The following is a 21,668-nucleotide window of genomic DNA, read 5'->3' on the forward strand; positions in this document are numbered from 1 at the left end:
CAGCAAGAATACTATCACCAGATATGTGATACCTGTCAATCCTGGGCCTCAGAGCCATGGCTCAATATATACCTCTTTCATTATAATTCATTCAGTCTGTTATATGTTACTGATAAGAGAGAATGAATAAAGTTTCTTCATCAGAAAAAAATTATAGCAATTCCAGTAGGTGGGATATTTTTGTTTGTTTGTTTGTTGGTTTTGAGATACAGTCTCACTCTAGCCTAGGCTGACATTCAATTCAATATGTAGTCTCTTGGAGGCCTTGAATTCATGGTGATCTTCCTATCTCTGCTTCCTGAGTGCTGGGATTAAAGGCCTGCACCACCACACCTGGCTTGATGTTTGGTTTTTTTGAGGTAGGGTCTTGCTCTAGCCCAGGCTGACCTAGAATTCACTATGTAGTCTCGGGCTGGCCTTGAATTCACAGTGACCCTTCTACCCCTGCCTCCTGAATGCTGGGATTAAAGACATGCACTACCATGCCCTGCTGACTCTTTTTTTATGGTAGTGGGACTGAATTTAGGGTCTCATGCATGCTAGCAAGTACTCTATTAATGCTACATTGCTAGCCTCTTTTTTTGTGTTTTCCTTTGACATATAAAAGATTTTATTAGGTCAAAGTGCATATTATTTATCTTGACTTTGTTGCTTATACTCCTGATACTATATTTAAGAATTCTTCAGAAAATTCAAACTTAAGATGATTTTCCTTATGTGTTCACATGAGAGTTTTATACTTTTTGTTCTTACATTTATACCTTTGATCTATTTTGAATTAATTTAAAAATATTTTATTTTTATTTATTTACTTGACAGAGAAACAGGGAGAGAAAGAGAGAGAGAAGGTGCACAGCAGGGCCTCCAGCCACTGCAAACAAATTCCAGATGCATGCGCCCCCTTGTGCATCTGGCTAACGTGTGTCCTGAGGAATTGAACCCTGGGTCCTTTAGCTTTGCAGACAAATGCCTTAACTGCTAAGCCATCCCTCCATCCCTTGAGTTAATTTTTTATGTGTTCTCAGCTGTAGGTCCAACCTCATTCTTTTTGTTTATGGTTGGTGATCTCATAAGCTTTCATTATGTTATTACATTTTTTTTTCCCAAGGTAGGGTCTCACTATAGCTCAGGCTGACTTGGAATTCACAAGGTAGTCTCAGGCTGGCCTCAAACTCACCACAATCCTCCTACCTCTGCCTCCAGAGTGCTGGGATTAAAGGCGTGCACCACCATGCATTTTTATTTTATTACATTTTAATAGAGGGGGCTTTTAGTCACATTTTAGCTACCAGTCTCTCTCCTTCTCCCTCTTTTAAAATTTTATTTTATGTAATTTACTTGAGAGACAGGGGCAGATAGACATGTGTGTGTGTAAGTACATATAGATATTGATATATCTATATCTATAGAGAGAATGGGTGCACCAGGGTCTCCAACTGCTGCAAACGCAATCCAGACACTTGTGTATTCACCTTGTGCATCTGGCTTATGTGGGTCCAGGGGAATTGAACCTGGGTCTTTTGCTTTGCAGGCAAGTGCCTTAACTGCTAAGGCATCTCTCCAGCCCTAAATGGATCCTCTTGAGTGCTGACATTGCAAGACTGCATCATCATTCCCAGAATTAAGCATAATTATTTTTATTACTGCTGCCTACCATTTAATTGAGGTAGTCTGAAATGAAAACGAATGGGGATCTAGGCCTCCCTTCCGTCCGCCAATCCTTCAGGAGACACCTGGACTGCGCAGCTCGCACTGCCGCCTACCCTGCTTCCCAAGGGGCTTTCGGTCATTCCCGCCTGGATTCCCCTTCCCGTGCGGGGTTACTTCCCTCACCTCCCGCTGGTTTCTCCCAGAAGATGACTGTGCTGTCTACAAAACGGGTACTAGCTTTCTGGGCCTCCCGCCATCCCTCGCTCCGTACCTGTCTCCTCCCGGAAGCGGCTCAGACAGACCTTGCTTTCGACGCCAGGATCCCTCTCCTCCCTGAAGCACAGCTCCGGCCTTTCCTGCGCCGTACGGAGGGGACAAGCTTCAACTATGGCGGCGCCCATGCTTCAACCCGTGGGCGCCGCCATGTTCTGTGCTCAATTTGAAGGCATTGGGTGGCGTCAATGGGGACGCAGCGCATGCGCGGCCCCAACAGCATCTTGAGAAGTCTTTAGAATCAGGCCGGAAGTGAAAGTGGTCCTCGGAGGCTTTCGGCGCTTTTATTAGGAGCATTTCCGTATTTTCATGTCAATCAGTCTGAGGAGATCGTGGTCGATCCAGACTGGAGATAGAGGCAGCATTGTTGGGGAAGATAGTGTAGTTAGTGATGGGTTCTGGGCCCAGTGATGGGATGTCTCTGTTGTGTTAATTGTGGTCCAAGACAAGAGGCTTACCTATCAATGTGACGAATATTGGGATTTTTTTGTTTTGGGTGAGAGGGAGGGGGCTGTCAGCTGGAAATCTGTGGTCAGTGACTGAGGTCTGTGCCTCCAGCTGTGTGGGTCTGTAGGTACGCTTGCTTCCTAACGTGAGATGAGAGTTCAGCTCATTGAGTTTTAGCCTTCATTAATCTGGAGATCCCCATCCCTTGGTATGTAGCATTTTCGTTATTGTTCAAACCTAAAAAGTCTTCCTGTTTATAGTTTTTTTTTAACCCATAAGTCATTTTGAAGTCCGTTTTATGTTTAAAAATGATGATTCTGGGTAATGCTCGATAAAAACTTTATGTCATATGTCAAGATCACTTCATAAATGTCCCATCTGTTACATAAAACGTGTGTTCTCCACTTATTATTATATGTTAAGCATATATTTTAAATATATGTCATATGTCCTTACTTTTTTTTTTTTTTTTTGTTTTTTTGAGGTAGGGTCTCACTGTAGCCCAGGCTGACCTGGAATTCACTATGTAGTCTCAGGGTGGCTTCGAACTCAGGGTAAACCTTCTACCTTTCCCTCCTGAGTGCTGGGATTAAAGGCTTGTGCCACCATGCCCGGATGCATTTTAAAAAATTAATTATTTGAGAGAGAGAGGCAGATATAGAATGGGTGCCCCAGAGCTTCTAGCCACTGCAAATGAACTCATGATGCATGTGCCACCTTGTGCATCCAGCTTTACATGGGTATTGGAGGATCAAACCCAGGTCCCTAGGCTTTGCAGGCAATCGCCCCAACCATTAAACCATCCCTTCAGCCCCATCATTACAATTTTTTTTCTGCTTAATTACAGGCTGACAATAGAAAGCTGATTTGCCCATCAGTCCTTTCTTCTGTCATTTTATGCTTTATATGTTTGAAATTATATTATTAGGAACATTTGTGTGTAATTTTTAAGTTTATTTATTTACTTGAGAGAGAGAAAGAGGCAGAGAGAGGAATGGGCACACCAGGGCCTCCAGCCACTGCTAAGGAACTCCAGACGCATATGCTCTCTTGTGCGTCTGGATTTCGTGGGTCTGGTGGAATTGAACTGGGGTCCTTTGGCTTTGTAGGCAAAAGCCTTAGCCACTAAGCCATCTCTCCAGCCCAATTTGTGTGCATTTTTTTTTTGAGGTAGGGTCTCACTCTAGCCCAGGCTGACCTGGGATTCACTATGTCATTTCAGGGTGGCCTTGAATTCACAGCAATTCTCCAATCTCTGCCTCCCAAGTAATGGGATTAAAGGCGTGTGCCACCACATCTGGCTTTGTGTGTATTTTTTAAAAATTTGTGTGTGTGTTTTTAATAGTAGATGAAAAAATAGTTCACAACGTACTATAGAAGATATGTGTACATCATAAGTTTATAAAATAACATGAGTATCAACAAGAGAGACCATGTCTGAAACAAGGTGGAAGGAGAGAGCCAACTTCCTTAGGTGACCTCCACACACATAAACACACTATTATTAATGATAATTTGTCATAGAATTTTATCCAGTGCTGGGTGTTAAACCCCTTGCTTTTTTTTTTTTTTTTATTTTGAGGTAGGGTCTCACTCCACCCCAGACTATGGAGTCTCAGGGTGGCCTTGAATTCATGGCAATCCTCCTCCTTCCTCTGCCTCCCAAGTGCTGGGATTAAAGGCGTGTGCCACCATGCCCAGCTAAACCCCTTGCTTTGTACATACTAGGCAAGCACATCCCCAGCTACTAGGTTTTTTTTTTGTTTTGTATGTATTTACATGTATGTAGTATGATGTGTGGTGTATGCACATTGTGTGTGCATACCTGAAGAAGCTATGGGACAGTGTTAGGTGTCCTTCTCTTGCTTCTCATACGTGTATCTCTCTGCCCTCCCCATTGAAGCAGGGTCTCACTCTAGCCCATGCTGACCTGGAACTTACTTTGTAGTCCTAGGCAGGCCTTGAACTCACAGTGGTCCTCCTACTTCTCCTTCTCAAGTGCTGGGATTAAAAGCATTGCCACCATGCTGGGCTCTCATCCACATATTTTCGTGAGACCCAGCCTACCCTCAACCTGGAGCTGCTGTCCATCAACCTGCAGCTGCAAATGAACTTCAGATTCATATGCCACTTTGTACACCTGGCTTTTTACATGTGTACTGGGGAATTGAACCTGGGTCACTAGGTTTTGTAAGCAAGCACCTTCACTCCTGTCAGTTTCAGGCCAGCCTGAGACTACATAGTGAATTCCAGGTCAGCCTAGGGCTAAGAGCAAGACCCTACCTTGAAAACTCAAAAACAACAACAACAAAACAGTCTTCCTCTGGATATAAAAATGTAGAATTTCATTTTTTATTTCAGGTTTTAGTCAAATACATTAAGTCTCAGGTGAGTGTTTTTTTTTTTTTTTTTTTTTTGGCTTGTGTGAGGTATTTGCTCATACATGTGCCCATACAGCACCCCTTGAAGTTGCCTGCAATGACCTGAATGTTGGATATCTGGATATGTGCTCTTCTGCCTGTTCTTGTTTTCATTATCATTTTCCTTTTAATATTTTATTCATTTATTTGCAGAGAGAGAGAATGAATGGGTTTGCCAGGTCCTCTCTTCATGGCAATTAAACTCCAGATGTATGCACCGTTTTGTGCATCTGGCTTTACATAGGAACTAGGGAATTGAACCCAGGTCATTAGGCTTTGCAAGCAAGTACTTTAACTGCTGAGCCATCTCTCCTGCCCCTTGTTTTTCTTTTTTGAACCATTCTCTTACTGATCCTAAAGCTTGCTGGTAACTGGGTCCTGCTAACACAGAAATGCATATGCATACTACATACGCATGCACACATGTAAAAATAGTGGTTTAATAGAAGCATAAATTGCTTTTGTAGGGTGATGATCAAGAAAAATCTAGACAGAGTGGATACTTGTAATACCAGCATCTGGAAGCAGAGGTGGGAGGATTAGGAGTTAAAGGTCATCCTAAATCACATAGCACAAGCTGGGCCAGCCTGGACTACATGAGACCTTATCTCAAAACACCATGAGGCCAGGCATGGTGGTACATGCCTTTAATCCCAGCACTTGGGAGGCAGAGGTAGGAGGATTGCCGAGGCCACCCTGAGTCTAACTAGTGAATTCCAGGTCAGCCTGGGCTAGAGTGAGACCCTCCTTCGAAAAACAAAACAAAACAAAACAAACAAAAACCAACCAAACAAAAACACCAAGAGGAAAAAGAAAGAGGAATAAAAAAAGTACATTATCCAGAGAAGTAATAAGGCAGGCTGACCTGGAATTCACTATAGTTCCAGGCTGTCCTCAGACTTAAACTGATCTTCCTACCTGTGCCTCCCAAGTTCTGGGATTAAAGGTGTGCACCACCAAGCCTGGCTAATATTTCTTCTTGTGTGTGTGTATGTGTGTGTGTGTGTATGTGTGTGTGTGTGTGAGAGAGATATGCATATCTGAGTTCATATGCTTGTGAGTGCAGTGCACACATGTGTGCACAGGTGTGTGGAGGGCAGAGGTTGACATCAGAAATATTTTTCTGTCACCCTCTACCTTATTTTTACTTTTTATTTGAGAGAGAAAAAGAGAGAGAAAGAGAGAGAATGGGTGCACCAGGGCCTCCAGCCACTGCAAATGAACTCCAGACACATGTGCCCCCTTGTGCATCTGGCTTATGTGGGTCCTGGGGAATCAAACCTGGGTCCTTTAACCTTGCAGGCAAGCGCCTTAACCACTAAGCCATCTATCCAGCCCATATGTTATTTAAAAAATTTCTTTTTGCCGGGCGTGGTGGAACACGCCTTTAATCCCAGCACTCAGGAGGCAGAGGTAGGAGGATTGCCATGAGTTCAAGGCCACCATGAGAATACAGAGTGAATTCCAGGTCAGCCTGGGCTAGAGTGAGACCCTACCTCGAAAAAACAAAAAAAAAAAAAAATTTTTTTTTTTTTTTGAGGTAAGCCCAACAGACTGGCCATTTTTATTCAAGAGAGAGAAATGGAGAGAGGATTGGCGCACTAGGGCCTACAGCCACTGTAATCAAACTCCAGACATGTGCACCACCTACTGCATGTGGTATGATCTTGTGCTTGTGTCACCTTCTGCATCTGGCTTTATGTGGCATCTATAGAGTGTAACATATGTCCTAAGGTTTCACAGGCAAGTGCTTTAACTGCTAAGACATCTTTCCTGCCCTCTCTACCTTATGTTTTGAGACAGGAGTTTCTCACTGAATCTGGGACTCACCTATTGGGCTAGACAAGCTAGCTAGCAAGCCTTGAGGTTTTTCCTGTCACCGTTTCCCTAGTATTGGGATTCTAGGCTTGTTCTGCCACAATCAGCTTTTACATGGATGCTGGGATCCAAGCTCATGTCCCCATGCTTGTGTGGCAAGCACTTTGTACTCTGAGCCATCTCCTCACTCCCCTGATGTCCGTTTCACGTTGCCTATGTGTATTTATCTATCCTTTGTGCCACGCTTTGTGGTTTCACGTCTTTTCATTGTTTCCAGTGAGAACTTCATTTCTGTTTTTGTTTTTCCTTATGATGGGGATCACACTCACGACCTCAGGCAAGCATTATACCACTGAGCTGTCCCCTAAACCCTCTTCCCACTTTTAGTACTAGAGATTGAACTCAGGGTCTTACACATATGTCCTCAGTCTTTCCCCTACTTATTAGGGGGTAGGTCAAGTTATGTTTCAAAAACTTGTATAACTAGGGCTGGGGAAATGGAATGGCTTAGTGGTTAAGGCATGTGCCCGAGAAGCCTCAGGACCCGGGTGTGGTTCCCTAGGACCCACATAAGCCAGATGCACAAGGGGGCAATTGAATCTGGAGTTCGTTTGCAGTGGCTGGAGGCCCTGGCACACCCATTCTCACTTTCTCTTTGCCTCTTCCTCTCCCTCTCAAATAAATAAATAAGTAAGTAAATAAAATATTCAAAAACTTGTATAACTAGAGGCTGGAGAGATGTGTTAGTGGTTAAAGGCACTTTCTTGCAAGCCTATCAGCCCGAGTTTGATCCTCCTCAGTGCCCATGTCAAGCCAGATACAAAGTGGCACACTTGCATGTAGTTCCAAACTGTCAGTGGCAATGGGAGACAGAGTCGGTAGAATTGGGATTTTTTGTTTGTTTGTTTGGTTGGTTGGTTTTTCTAGATAGGGTCTCACTCTGGCCCAGGCTGACCTTGAACTAACTATGTAGTCTCAGGGTGGCCTCGAACTCTCATGTGAGTGTGGGTATGTGCATCCCTCAGTACATGTGAGGAGGTCAAAGGACACCTTGGGTGTTGGTCCTCGCCTTCCGCCTTGTTTGAGGCAGGGTCTCTTGCTTGCTCCTGTGTGTGCCAGGTTAGCCAACTTGTGAGCTTCTAGGGGTTCTCCTGTCTCTGCCTCACATCTTAAAGAGGGAGTGCTGGGATGACGGACGCCAGCACTACCGTGTCGGACTTTTCCTGGGTGCTGGGGATCCTCGTGCTTGCACAGTAAATGCTCTATCCACGCAACCATCTCCCAGCCCAGGAATCATCATTTCAGACATGCGTTTACCACAGCTGACTCTAGCTTTCCCACTGCACACCCTTCCTCCTCATTTCTTCTGGAATGCCATGATGGCCTTTCACTTCCACATCTTCTCTCTAGCTGGCTGACTGGTTGACATCTTTAGATGTGCCTTGTCATCTAAATTCAGTAGTACAAAATTTAATACTTCTTTTCTCTGTCTCTCCTGCCCCCACCCTCCTTTTATTTTCTTTCTTTTTGAGGCAGGGTCTTGCTTTGTAGCTGATTGATCTGGTACTCATTCTCCTGGAACTCAGAATCCTGCTTCAGTGTCCCATGAGCTGTGATTTCAGGCATATGCCCTCAAGTTCACCTTAATTTTTTTTTTGTCTCTTTTTCTAGTCATCTCATTTAGTCCTTAAACCCATGTGTGGTATCAGAATTTATGTAGTTACACAAAACTGACAATTAAGAATTGTTTCTAACTGGGTGTGGTAGTACACACCTTTAATCCCAGCACTTGTGAGGCAGGGGTAGGAAGATTGCTATGAGTTCAAGGCCAGCCTGAGACTACATAGTGACAGGTCTGTTTGGGCTAGAGTGAGACCCTACCTCAAAAAACAAAACCAAAGGGTTGGAGAGATGGCTTAGAGTGGTTAAGGCATTTGTCTACAAAGCCAAAGGACCTTGATTTGATTCCCCAGTACCCACATAAGACAGATGCACAAGATGGCATATGCAGCTGGAGTTCGTTTGCAGTGGCTGGAAGCCCTGGCACACCTATTCTCTCTCTCTCTCTACCTCTTTCCCACTCTCAAATAAATAAAATATTAAAAAAAAAAAAACAGGGCTGTAGAGATAGATGGCGTAGTGGTTAAGGCACTTGCCTACAAAGCCAAAGGATCCAGTTTAAACTCCCAGGACCCATGTAAGCCAGATGCACAAGGTGGCACATACGTCTGGATTTTGTTTGCAGTGGTTGAAAGCCCTGTGCACCCTTTCTCTCTCCTTGTATCTGCCTCTTTCACTCTCTCAAAACAAACAAACCAAAAAACCCAAAACAACAACAACGAGTTTCATTCATCTTGTTCGTGTGGTTTTTCTGTTTGTTGCTTTCCTGTCTTTGCTGGTGGATGAGTGGCCAGGTTTCTGGTTGGCTTTTTTTTTTAAATTTTATTTTATTTTATTTATTTATTTGAGAGCAACAGACAGAGAGAGAGAGAGAATGGGCGCGCCAGGGCTTCCAGCCTCTGCAAACGAACTCCAGATGCATGCGCCCCCTTGTGCATCTGGCTAACGTGGGTCCTGGGGAACTGAGCCTTGAACCAGGGTCCTTAGGCTTCACAGGCAAGCGCTTAACCGCTAAGTCATCTCTCCAGCCCCCTGGTTGGCTATCTTGCTGGCATTATTATCCAGGGTGCTTTCAAAAGGACATAAAGACAATAATAAAAGTAATATCCTATATCCCTAAGTATAGTTTTTCCATCTCCAGAAGAAAACTATTGGCACTGAGTGGATATTTGCCCCTCCAGGGATCAGTGTCCTTCATGGATGTGACAATAGACTTCAGCAGAGAGGAATGGTAACACCTGGACCCTGACCAGAGAACCCTGTTCCAGGATGTGATGGAAGAGTCCTACAGCCACCTGTTCTGTGTAGGTGAGTGTGGTCCTCATGGTTCCTGAAAGCTGCTCTCACTGTTTTCATTTTCAGCTGGGTGCCTGCTGTGAAACACCTACAGTATGTCAAGATTTTGTCCTTGGTCTGACCAGGCTTGTTTATCTCCATTGGGTTCTCTTACTATTATTCTGTTCATAGAGATAAGTGGTTACTTTTAGTAAAAACAAACCCTCACTGGACGGACAGACTTGTGGCCTGGGCTGTAGAACATGATGGGATCCAGCCTATGATCATCTCCCATGAACTGGGTATCCCGTTTCCAAGCCAGAGGCTTTCAAGCTGGAGCCAGGAAAGGAGCCCTGGGCATTGCAGGGTGAGAGCTCTTCTGAGCACTGTCCAGGTAAGTGAGTGTGGCCTGGCTAAGTGAGAGGCAGGTAGTCTTCTGCAAAGCAAGTCAGCAAATCTCAGCTGTCTTAAGAAAAACAGGCAATGTGGTGGTTTGATTCAGGTATCCCCCATAAACTTAGGTGTTCTGAATGCTAGGTTCCCACCTGAGGGAGATTTGGGAATTAATGTCTCCTGGAGGGAGTGTATTGTTGGAGGGCGGGCTTATGGGTATTATAGCCAGTTTCCACATGCCAGTGTTTGGCACACTCTCCTATTGCTATGGTCCACCTTATGTTGGCCAGGGGGTGATGTCCACCCTCTGCTCATGCCATCGTTTTCCATTGTGGAGCTTCCCCTCGAGCCCATAAGCCAAAATAAGCCTCTTTTTCTCCAAAAGCTGGTCTTAGTTGGGTGATTTCTACCAGCAATGTGAACCAGACTGCAACAGGCAGTTATAATTTTTTTTTCTTTTTTTTGCATTTCTTGAAGACCTTTACCATTGACTTCTCAGATAATTAAATGTCTTCTGCCTGGATGACTTATCATTTCTGCCTTCCTTCTTTGCTGTGTTAGATTCTAGATCATGTGCTAATCTGCCTCATTCTCTCCTTTTACCACAGTCTTTGTGTTTTTACATCCAGACATTAACACTTCACTTTCTTTCATAATTACTTTGTGACACACGTACTCATACTCCTATTAGTGCCCTCTTCTTTCTATCTTTTGCTGTGAGGTGCTTCAGAACTGCATCTCCAGCCTTTGTCTCTTCCTGTTTTTCTCCGGATACTACTTTTATGTGAGATTTCTCACCTCTTCCCAACTTACCATGCCTTTCATCCAGTTCCCAGCCTGGGAGTCAGTGGCACCACACTGACAGGGGCTGTGCAGCTCTGTTGGCTGTTTTTTATTTGCTGCTTCATCTGATGAGGTTTGCATTTATTACCATCTTCAGTTTAGGGTTTTCTTGTTCATTGACTTTCTGTGTCTTCCCTATTCTCCCTTTTACCCACCTCCCTTTCCTTTCTTCCGTAAGTTGGAAACATTTAGAACTTCATCTGTGTTGTAAAATGTTGATTTAGTTACAGATAGGTATGTGTCACTTTGTTCTTACACCATGTTCTTTGTCTTACCTTTTTATATCCATTTACATGTAACTATCCACCTGGCTTATTGTGTACCTGAATGTTCCCTCATCAAGTTGCATCTCCTTACCTTTCCTCTGTATGCACCCTAGGTAAGCTGTCTGTACCCTTTCCTCTAGTCTCTGCCAGCTGTACCTAATGTATAAGAACCTGTTTCTCCTTTAATAAGGGAAGTATGATTTCAGCAGGGAGTTCTGAAAAGCTTCTTTCCATATTATCCAAGAAGGTGATTTTACAAGTGCTGTTTTCTTATATTTAATTCTAGGAGAATTGAGCAGATTGGTGACCAGAAAATGAGCTCTCAGCAAACAGGAAGTAAGTCATCAAGTGACATTGCTTTCATCAGGGAGATACTGGCTACAAAAAGTCATTATAAGGACATTAGAAAAATGATTCAAGTGAGCCCAAACATTGCTTTGCCTCCTAAAAGACCCCGTCACAGTGACTCATCTGGGGATTGTCTGAAGTATGATTTAGATTTACATAGTCTTACTAGAAGTAATACATCAAAGAGCATTAAGAAGATCAATGAATATGGTAAAATTCCTCCCCATACTGATTATGAGCACACTTTCACAGGAGGGAAATTATGGGAACATAATCAGTGTGGGAAAGTCTTCAGTTATAAACAAGCACCCTATCAATATCAGAAAATTCACACTGGGGAGAAAGCCTATGATTGTGCTGAGTTTAGAACAATCTTCACCCAGAAATCACGACTCAGGATACATCTGAAATCTCATCTAGGAGAGAAATTCTATGTATGTATTGAATGTGGGAAGGCTTTTGCCCAGAAACCAGAACTCATTACACATCAAAAAGCCCATATGAGGGAGAAGCCCTATAAATGCAATGAGTGTGGAAAATCATTTTTTCAAGCATCTTCTCTCTTCAGACATCAGAGGATTCATACTGGAGAAAAGCTCTACAAATGCCAGGAATGTGGGAAACTCTTCTCATATAACTCAGAACTCAGTATACATCAGAAGATTCATACAGGAGAGAGACACCATGAGTGCAGTGACTGTGGCAAAGCATTCACACAAAAGTCCACCCTCAAGATGCACCAGAAAATCCATACACATGAGCGGTCCTACATATGTGTTGAATGTGGACGAGCCTTCATCCAGAAGACACACTTAGTTGCACACCGAAGATGTCACACTAGAGAAAAGTCATACAAATGCAACGACTGTGGGAAATCCTTTCCTTCCAAGTCACAACTCCAGGTACATCAGCAAATTCACAAGAGTGAGGCCCTATGTGTGTAATGAGTATGGGAAGGTCTTTGGCAATAGTTCCAACCTCATTACATTTAAGAAAGTTCAAATTAGAGAGAAATTGTCATATGCACTGAATGTAGTAAGGCCTTTACCTACAAGTCGGAGTTAATTATACACCAGAGAATTCACACTGGAGAGAAATCATATGGGTGCAATACCTGTGGAAAAGCCTTTACTCAGAAGTCAGCCCTCACAGTGCATCAAAGGATTCACACAGGGGAGAAATCCTATGTGTGCACGAAGTATGGGCTGGCCTTCACTCAGAAGTCACACCTTAATATACAACAGAAAATTCATACCAGGGAGAGACAGTATCAATGCCATGAATGTGGGAAAGCCTTCAACCAGAGATCTATACTCATTGTGCACCAGAAAATCCATACAGGAGAGAACCCCAATATATGTACTGAATGTGGAAGAGCCTTCATCTAAAAGTCAAACTCATCCAAGAATTCATACTGTAGAGAAACCTTATGAATGCAGTGATTGATGAAAGTCCTTTACCTACAAGTCTCCACTCCTGGGGCACCAACCAGCCCACACAGATGAAAAACCCTACATATGCGTCGAGTGTGGGAAAGCCTTCAGTGGCAGATCAAACCACAGCACCAAAAAATGAATACTAGCGAGAAGCCTTACATCTGTTCTGAATGTGGGAAGACCTTCAGGTAGAACTCAGAGTTGATTATACATCATAGAATCCACACTGGAGAGAAGCCTTATGAATGTGGTGATTGTGGGAAATCACTCACTAAGAAATCACAGCTTCAGGTGCATCAGTGAATTCACACTGGAGAAAAGCCTTATGTTTGTGCCAAGTGTGGGAAGGCCTTCACTGATAGGTCAAATTTGAATAAACACCAGACAACACATACTGGAGACAAGCCTCATAAGTGTGTAATCTGTGGGAAAGGCTTTGTTCAGAAATCATTGCTCACTATGCTTCAGAGTATTCACACTTAAAAGAAATAGTATGAGGAAAAAACTCACTGAAGACATGTCTTACTATACATTGACTCTATGCAAGAGAAGAATATGTGTATGATTGTAAGTGGAAATTCTCACCTGAGAATACCTCACCTTCTCAGAAAAGGGCGTCTGAGAAAGTATTGGATGAGGAAGAGGGAGGCCCTTTCTACACTGTCAGCATCCTTTGACCCTGGAGCATAGAGGCTGAGAAGGGACCAAGTCAATTTAATGCAGTAGAAGCTTTGTCATGAAAAATAGGATGGAGTGCTGTTACCAACTTCCTCACAGGAAGAAATGTGTTAATTCATGTTAATAAGAGTCCTGTTGGTGGAATAAGTTATAGTGCCAACAAATTGAAATGGTAGTTTGTTTGTTGCAGAACACCATTGGCCAACAGAGTTTTGTGTGTTTTCATTTCTTAGTTGAGTCTTTCTTTGCTTATATCCAGTCAACTATCAAATACCTTCTACTGAGAAAGAGATACCACAGAGTCCAGACACAGTGGCTCATCCCTGTGATCCCAGCATTTGGGAAATCATGCAGGAAGATTGCCATGAGTTCAAGATCAGCCTAGGCTACATTGAGACCTTGTCTCAAAAACAAGAAAAGATACCACAATAGGATGGGCATGGTAGCGCGCACATTTAATCCCAGCACTTGGAGGCCAAGGAAGGAGGATCACCATGAGTTTGAGGCCAGCCTGTGCTACAGACTGAGTTCCAGGTCATCCTGGGCTAGACTGAGACTGCAGCCAAAAGAAAAAGAGATAACCACAATAAAAAAACATCAGGGGCTGGGGATAAGGATCAGTAGATAAAGTTCTTATAGTATTTAATTGGATCCCCAGGAATGGGGACAGTAGAATCCTCCAGAATCCTGCAGGCCAGCTAGAGTAATAAACAAGCAATGAGCAAAGAGGGACCCTTCCTCAGACAAGGAAGAATACGAGGCCCAACACCTGAAGTTCTCCCTTGATCTTCATGAGTAAGCTGTGGCCTGCACACCTCCACTTGTGCACACACACCGAAATATCCCTTATGTGGACTGACACATACCGCTGTGTACGTGGACTCCCCACTGTCTTCTTGCTCATGACTTGTACACTGGCCACCACTCTATCCATCTTCATTTCCTAGAACCACAAGGATCTTTGGTCCTACATGCCTCAAATATCACTTCCTGCTTTACCTGGTACTTCTGCAGAGAGCACAGTTCTCTGTTAGGTCAGGGTATCCTGCTCCATGTCTGTCTCTCAATGCACTTCTGCACAGCCCTTCTTTGCCTTGCCCTGTCTGCTTGGTTTAGTATTTTAGCCCCTATCCCTTCTCTTGTCTTCAATAACACTTATTGCCATAGTGCCTTATTTTAATTTTTGTCTATGGCTCCCATGCTAGAATGTTTTCTCCTGTTTAGCTCACTATTAAGAGTCCACATGCATGCCTGAAAATTCATTGTGGAGTGTTGACCCTGCTTTTCATACCTGACCCCTCCAATCCTTTCTGTATTGCAGGATATGAAGCTGCAACAGGGAAAACCAATATGCCTAAAACATAGCAGGCATTTTCACATAGAGTTTTAACCCAAACTGTGTCCCTTCTAATCAATAGTCATCATAAACCTTCCTAGTACTAATATTCTTAGAACACCTGAATTTTAGAAATATTGTGTGGATGCTTGCTTTAAAATTTTTCTGCCATGTCTTCAAAGTCCCGGTGTGTCAGAACCAAAGTAATTGGGGGACAAAAAGGTCACACATTCTGCCCTTGCATGCACAGCTCTGCTGCAGCCCACCAAAAAGCCCAATTTACAGACCTGCTTCTCATGTCTGACCAGGGTGCCTGAAGTCAGCACTATGGAGGGGCAGAGGAAGGTAGATCTTCATGGAAAGGTAGGCAGTGGTGGCTCACAGAGGCTAGTGTATTATGACTGAATCCTCAAGTCTCTGGGTGACCCCACGAAGGCCAGCACCACACTGCATGCCAGTCTTTTGGCACATGTGTGAGTGGGAAGTAGATGGACTGTGCAGAAATGGAATTGTCTTTGTGAAATGCCTCCTGAGAGGAGGAGAGGATAGAAGCTTGTGTACTGGAGTGAGGGTCTTCTTTAAGCCTCCTGATGACCCTGACCCAGTTTTATTCCTTTGTAGGAAGCTTGCAATCATGTTTTTAAAAAAATATTTATTAGATGGGCTGGAGAGATGGCTTAGCGGTTAAGCGCTTGCCTGTGAAGCCTAAGGACCCCGGTTTGAGGATCGGTTCCCCAGGTCCCATGTTAGCCAGATGCACAAGGGGGCGTGCGCGTCTGGAGTTCGTTTGCAGAGGCTGGAAGCCCTGGCGCGCCCATTCTCTCTCTCTTCCTCTACCTGTCTTTCTCCCTGTGTCTGTCACTCTCAAATAAAAAAATATATATATTTATTAGAGAAAATGGGAATGTCAGGGCCTCCAGCCACTGCAAATGCATTCCATCCGCATGCTGCACCATGTGCATATGGCTTACGTGGGTCTTAGGGAATCAAACCCAGGTCCTTAGGCTCTGCAAGCAAACACCTTAATCACTAAGCTATCTCTCCAGTCCCCAATCTTTTTTTTTTTTTTTTTGTAATTTCTGTTTAGATTTTTTTGAAGGGTGATTGCTTTGGGCCAGCACAATTAGGAAGTTCCTCATTCACTAGGGAGTTTTTGTCCAAAGAAGCTGGCCCCCCTCCCCCCCCATCCAACAACAGAAGTATGTTTAGACCAAAGAACAGGTGCAAACAGAAGTCAGAGCATAATCCCCCAACTCCCCAATGGTAACATGTCAACAGAACATAGCAGTGGAGAAGAATATGGCTTGGGTGCACTATTGTCAGCTGCTAGAGCCAATTAACACATTTTCCTTAATATCATCGACCCTTTCAACAGTTGGGAGTGATTTATTCTGAATGGCCTCTAATCCTACATCTTCCTTTGTCTTCCATATTTTTGATGGAACTGTTTTTGTTTTTTTTTTAATTTTATCTATTTGCAAGAAAGAGAGTGAGAGAGAGAGAGAAAGAGGCAGATTGAGAATGAGTGTTCCAGGGCTTTTAGCCACTGCAAGTGAACTCCAGACACATGCACCACCATGTGCATCTGGCTTATGTATGTACTGGGGAGCTGAACTTGGGTCATTAGGCTTTGCAGGCAGGCACCTTAATCATCAAGCCAACTCTCCAGCCTGGAACTTTTATGAACAAAAAGCATTTCTCAGTTAAAGGACCTATTTTTGGATATTGGTTCCACAAGTACTTCCTTTTCCACATCTTTGTGTGTGGTGTGCTTACATGTGCATGTTCATATGTGTGGGCTCACATTCATGTGTGTGTTAATAGTAGAGGTTAATAGCAGGTGACTTCTTCAGTCATTTTCTTCTCTCTCTCTTTTTGGCCTTTAAACAAAAGTTTTTTTGAGGTAGGGTTTCACTCTGGTCCAGGCTGACCTGGAATTCACTACGTAGTCTCAGAGTGGCCTTGAATTCATGGCAGTCCTCCTACCTCTGCCTCCCAAATGCTAGGATTAAAGTCATGTGCCATCACACCCGGACTTAAATTTTTTTTAATTATTATTTTTATTTTTTTGAGATAGGGTCTCAGTCTAGTTCAGGCTGACTTGGAATTCAATATGTAGTCTCAGGGTGGCCTTGAACTTATGGCAGTCCTCCTACCTCTGCCTCTTGAGTGCTGGGATTAAAGGCATGTGCCACCATGCCTGGCTTATTTTTTATTTTATTTATTTTTTTAAGCTTTATTTATTTGAGAGAGTCACAGAGAGAGAGAAGGAGATAGAGATTTGTCTTGGCCTCCAGCCACTGCAAACGAATTCTAGATGCATGTGCTACTTTGTGCATCTGGCTTACGTGGGTCCTGGGGAATCAAACCTGGGTCCTTTGGCTTTGCAGGCAAATGCCTTAACCGCTAAGGCATCCCTCCAGCTTTTTTTTTTTTTTTTTTTTTTGAGGTAGGGTTTCACTCTAGCCCAGGTTGACCTGGAATTCACTGTGTAGTCTTAGGTGGCCTCAAACAGCGATACTCTTACCTCTGCCTCCCAAATGGTGGGATTAAAGGTCTGTGCCACCATGCATGGCTTAGTCATTAAAAGATGCCATCATTTTATTTTTCCTCATATTATGCAGGACTTGGGTACCAGCCACCATAAGGCTATGAATACCTTGGCCACTTTGTGTCTGGAAAATAGTATTGCAAAGCCCTCCTTCCTATCTTCTGGCTCTTACATTCTTTCTGCCATCTCTTCAGCAATGGTTGCTGAGCTTTGAGGGTGTGATAGATGACTCAGTGCTGAACACTCCACTGTCACTCAGCACTTTGATGTGTTTTGAGTCACCATGGTGCTCACCACCATCTGAAAAGAGAAGCTTCTCTAACCAAAAGTGAGAGCACCATTAAGTATGGGCATAAACATAAGAATTTACAGGGACATTTGGTGGACAGAATATATTTATTTCGACAGAGAACAGTAGTAGTTTCTTCCTTAGGGCTTATGACCTCCCCAGCTTTCCCCCCCTTTTGTATTTATATTTATTTATTTGAGAGAGAGAGAATGAGAATGTGTCGCGCCCACCTCGCCAGCAAGGAAGACGCCACAATCAGGATTCTTCTGTACACACTTTATTGGGGACTGCCAACCTGCTAGATGCGAAGACCTCGAACCAGGAAAGTCAATTGTTTATATAGGGTTCAAGACTGCTTACTTACTAATGATTGGCTAACAGTGGATATGTAACCACCAGTGCTTGGTTACTTTCTGAATGCCTCATTAGCATCTGCCCACGGCAGGTTGGAACATGCGCACTGTGCTTGTTTACTCCAGCTGTGACCAAGAAGAGGCCAGAAACCGGTGCCATCTTGTAATGGCGTCTGCACGGCTCCTAACATCTCCCCCTTTTTTATTATCTAGACACCAAGGGACCAAATCACCGATCTAGCCTTTCCCACTTCTGGCAACAGGCGATCAAGGTTATAAGGCCTTGGAAAACTCACAACTCACCTTATCCCGTGCAATGAGTTATTCCTCAGGGATGTGCAAAGGCTGAGTGTGAAATAAAACTAGAAGTCTTATGCCTAACCTGGTGCAATGAGAACAAGCTCTCAGGGTGCAAAGGCCACAGGACGGCTTAACAGAGGAGAGAAATGTACAGGTCAAGCAATTGTAAAATTACGCACAGGCACATCAGGCAATTACCAAAGAGGCCCAGGGTAAACACCAATCCTCAGCCTCAGCTCATTATTGTTTCAGAGTTATCAACCAAGCATTAGGTGAATGTCCTGTTTCCAGTGCAGCAAATGCTTGCACTAGCATGGCATTGTCTCTGAGTCTTTGACTTCGCATTTTACAGAAACACCAAAGACATCCGACTGCAGCAGCGATCATCAACAGCATCATGGAACCCATTCCAGCCCATTCCTTCAAATAGAGGGTAGCTTTCTGTATCCAGTCCGATAATCCCGTAGCCAAAGACAAGTCCACTCGTGTCGAATTCACATGGGTTAATAGCAAGTCGAAGTTCTCGTACAGATTGATCAAATTCAGCAGTCCAGTTAGTAAGCAAATAATGTGATAACTGGCGTGACAGATTTGCAGCATAAGTGAAATTATGATATTGAACAGAGGTTATACACAGTCCAGACATTTTCCATTCACATCCCAATTGTGCCAATTGTCATAAAGTATCAACTTGTTCTTGCACTAAATCAATTCTTTGATTAACAATCATTAACCCTCCTCTTAATTGCGCATTAATAGAAGTCATGCATTACAGGTAGAGGTTTTGGAAATACTGAGAGTATTCCCCAACGGGGTTCTGTCCATATCCCCGGCAGGTTGAACAGGGGTAATATCATCAGCACAGCAATCATGATCTTCATCCTTTTCAGGACTCTCTTTGACCACTCGCGTCAGTCTGGCAGGAACCCAAATGGGATTATCTTGATCCTGTGGAAAAACACAAACAGCTCCCCTGGATCTTATTAAAACAGGATCCGGGCCCTTCCATTGATTAGATATAACATCTTTCCATTTTATTTTTTCTGAAACTGGTGATGGTGGCAGACAATGCCTGTCTGCTGCTGACCTACCCATCATGTCCAAATTTAAAAAATTAAGTGTAAAAAGAGCTAGGGAAATAGTTCCTTTAGGTCCCAACATCATGGGGCCTATTCCCCCTTTTTGTTTAGATAAATATGTCTTGAGTGTACCATGAGCACGTTCCACAATTCCTTGTGCTTGTGGGTTATAAGGTAGTCCTGTCTTGTGTTCTACACCTAAGCGTTGACAAAATTGCTGAAAAGTCTTTGAAGTATAGGCCGGACCATTGTCTGTTTTAAGACTGTAGGGTTTTCCCCAAGCAGCCCAGGCCTCCAAGCAATGAGTGATGACATGGGACACCTTTTCCCCAGCAAAGACCGTGGCATGTATAATACCAGAGTAAGTATCCACAGAGACATGAACATATTTCATTTTTCCAAAAGCAGGAATATGAGTTACATCCATTTGCCACAAATGTAAGGGGCGCAAGCCTCGAGGATTAATGCCCAGACAAGGAGTATGTCTGAACTCTGCGCAATTAGGACATTGGAGTACAATATTTCTAGCTTCAGCTCTAGTTAGCTGAAATTTATATCTTAAGGTTTGAGCAGGAACATGATACAGTTTATGAAAATCTACAACAGCTTCGTACCTGTTTGCAACCCAAAAAAGGTGTTTTGTGGCGACATCAGCCAAATCATTAGCTCTAGCCATAGGGCCAGGCAACAGAGTGTGAGCTCGAATATGTTGTATAAAAAAGGGATGACACCTATTTCTGATAGAATTTTGAATATCATGAAAGATATGTGCTACTTTACTTTTAGCATTAATAGGTCCAGCAACTTCTAATTGTTTAACAGCATTTACAACATAATGGGAGTCTGAGATAATATTAATAGGTCTTGAAAATTGTCGCAACACCAAAGCAACTACTGCACATTTCACCAATTGCGGGGAAGTTAAATTAAATTGTAATTGTACTGGCACTTGGTCAATAACATAGCTCCCCAGACCTGTCTTTGATCCATCAGTATAAATGTCTATAGCTCCTAAAAGAGGTTGAGAACTAGTAATCCTAGGGAAAATTATTTCTTGAGTGAGAGCAAACTGTAACAGCGGATGTTTAGGATAATGGTTATCTATTTCTCCAGAAAAGGTGCATCTTAAAATGGCCCACATATCAATAGTGGCACAGAGAATTTGAACTTGAAATGTAGTATAGGGAACAATGATTGTTTCAGGAAATTTGGCAAAATGTGTGATGGCTAGTTGAAGTCCTTTTAAAGCAAGCTCTGCAACTAACGTAGGATAATGTCCAATAACTTTTCCTGGAGAGGAATGAGAATGGACCCATAACAGAGGTCCATCCTGCCACAAAACAGCAGTGGGTAACAAGGATGATTGTATTATACACAGCGAAAAAGGTTGATCTTCCGTTATTCTAATTAACTGAGAACTTTGTATAGCCTTTTCTATTTTTTCTAATACCTTAATAGCTTCAGGGTTAAGATTACGAGGAGAAGTAATATGAGCTTCTCCTTCTAAAATTTGAAACAAAGGTTTTAACTCAGATGTGGGAATCCTCAAAAAAGGTCTAAGCCAATTAATGTCTCCTAATAATTTTTGAAAATCATTTAAAGTTTTTAAATGATCTCTACGGATTGTGACCTTTTGAGGGGTAATTTTATCAGGATATATTTTTGTACCTAAGAAACTACCTATTACTCCTTCTTGTACCTTTTCAGGAGCAATTATTAAACCTTTTAATTTTAAAGATTCATTTAATCTCGAATAAGCTACTTTTAGGTCCTCTCCAGATTGCCCACATAATAAAATATCATCCATGTAATGGCAAATTTTTATTTTTGGAAATTGTTGTCTTATTGGCTTAATGGCATGAGAAACAAACAATTGACACATAGTTGGACTATTGGCCATGCCTTGTGGCAGGACCTTCCACTGATATCTAGCATCAGGTTCCTCATGATTGACAGATGGTAAAGTAAAGGCAAATCTTTGTCTATCACTCTGATGCAAAGGGATGGAGAAAAAACAGTCTTTAATATCCACTATAATAAGTTCCCAATGTTTTGGCAGAACTGACAATAAAGGCAGACCTTTTTGTATAGGTCCCATAATTTGCATTTGAGTATTAATAGCTCTCAGGTCATGTAAAAGTCTCCATTTTCCTGACTTTTTCTTGATCACAAAAATAGGAGTATTCCAGGGTGATTGTGAGGATTCTAAATGTCCCTGCTCTAATTGTTCCTGCACAAGTTCTTTTGCTGCTCTTAATTTCTCGGAGGTGAGAGGCCATTGGGGTACCCACAC

At 43.0% G+C, this 21,668-nt stretch overlaps 1 protein-coding gene across 1 annotated transcript; it reads left to right on the top strand.

Annotated features, from left to right (window-relative positions):
- Positions 1 to 1,923: 1,923 nt before the first annotated feature.
- Positions 1,924 to 13,692, top strand: LOC101599765 (zinc finger protein 27). The gene is given in 5 exon segments (XM_045155622.1): positions 1,924 to 2,578; positions 9,410 to 9,536; positions 11,292 to 12,272; positions 12,274 to 12,365; positions 12,368 to 13,692. Coding segments are annotated over 3 exon segments (1,419 nt in total). The 5' UTR covers positions 1,924 to 2,578; positions 9,410 to 9,536; positions 11,292 to 11,319; the 3' UTR covers positions 12,742 to 13,692.
- Positions 13,693 to 21,668: the final 7,976 nt, after the last annotated feature.

This window comes from Jaculus jaculus, chromosome 7 (genome assembly GCF_020740685.1).
Source record: "Jaculus jaculus isolate mJacJac1 chromosome 7, mJacJac1.mat.Y.cur, whole genome shotgun sequence".
Lineage (NCBI taxonomy): Eukaryota > Metazoa > Chordata > Mammalia > Rodentia > Dipodidae > Jaculus > Jaculus jaculus.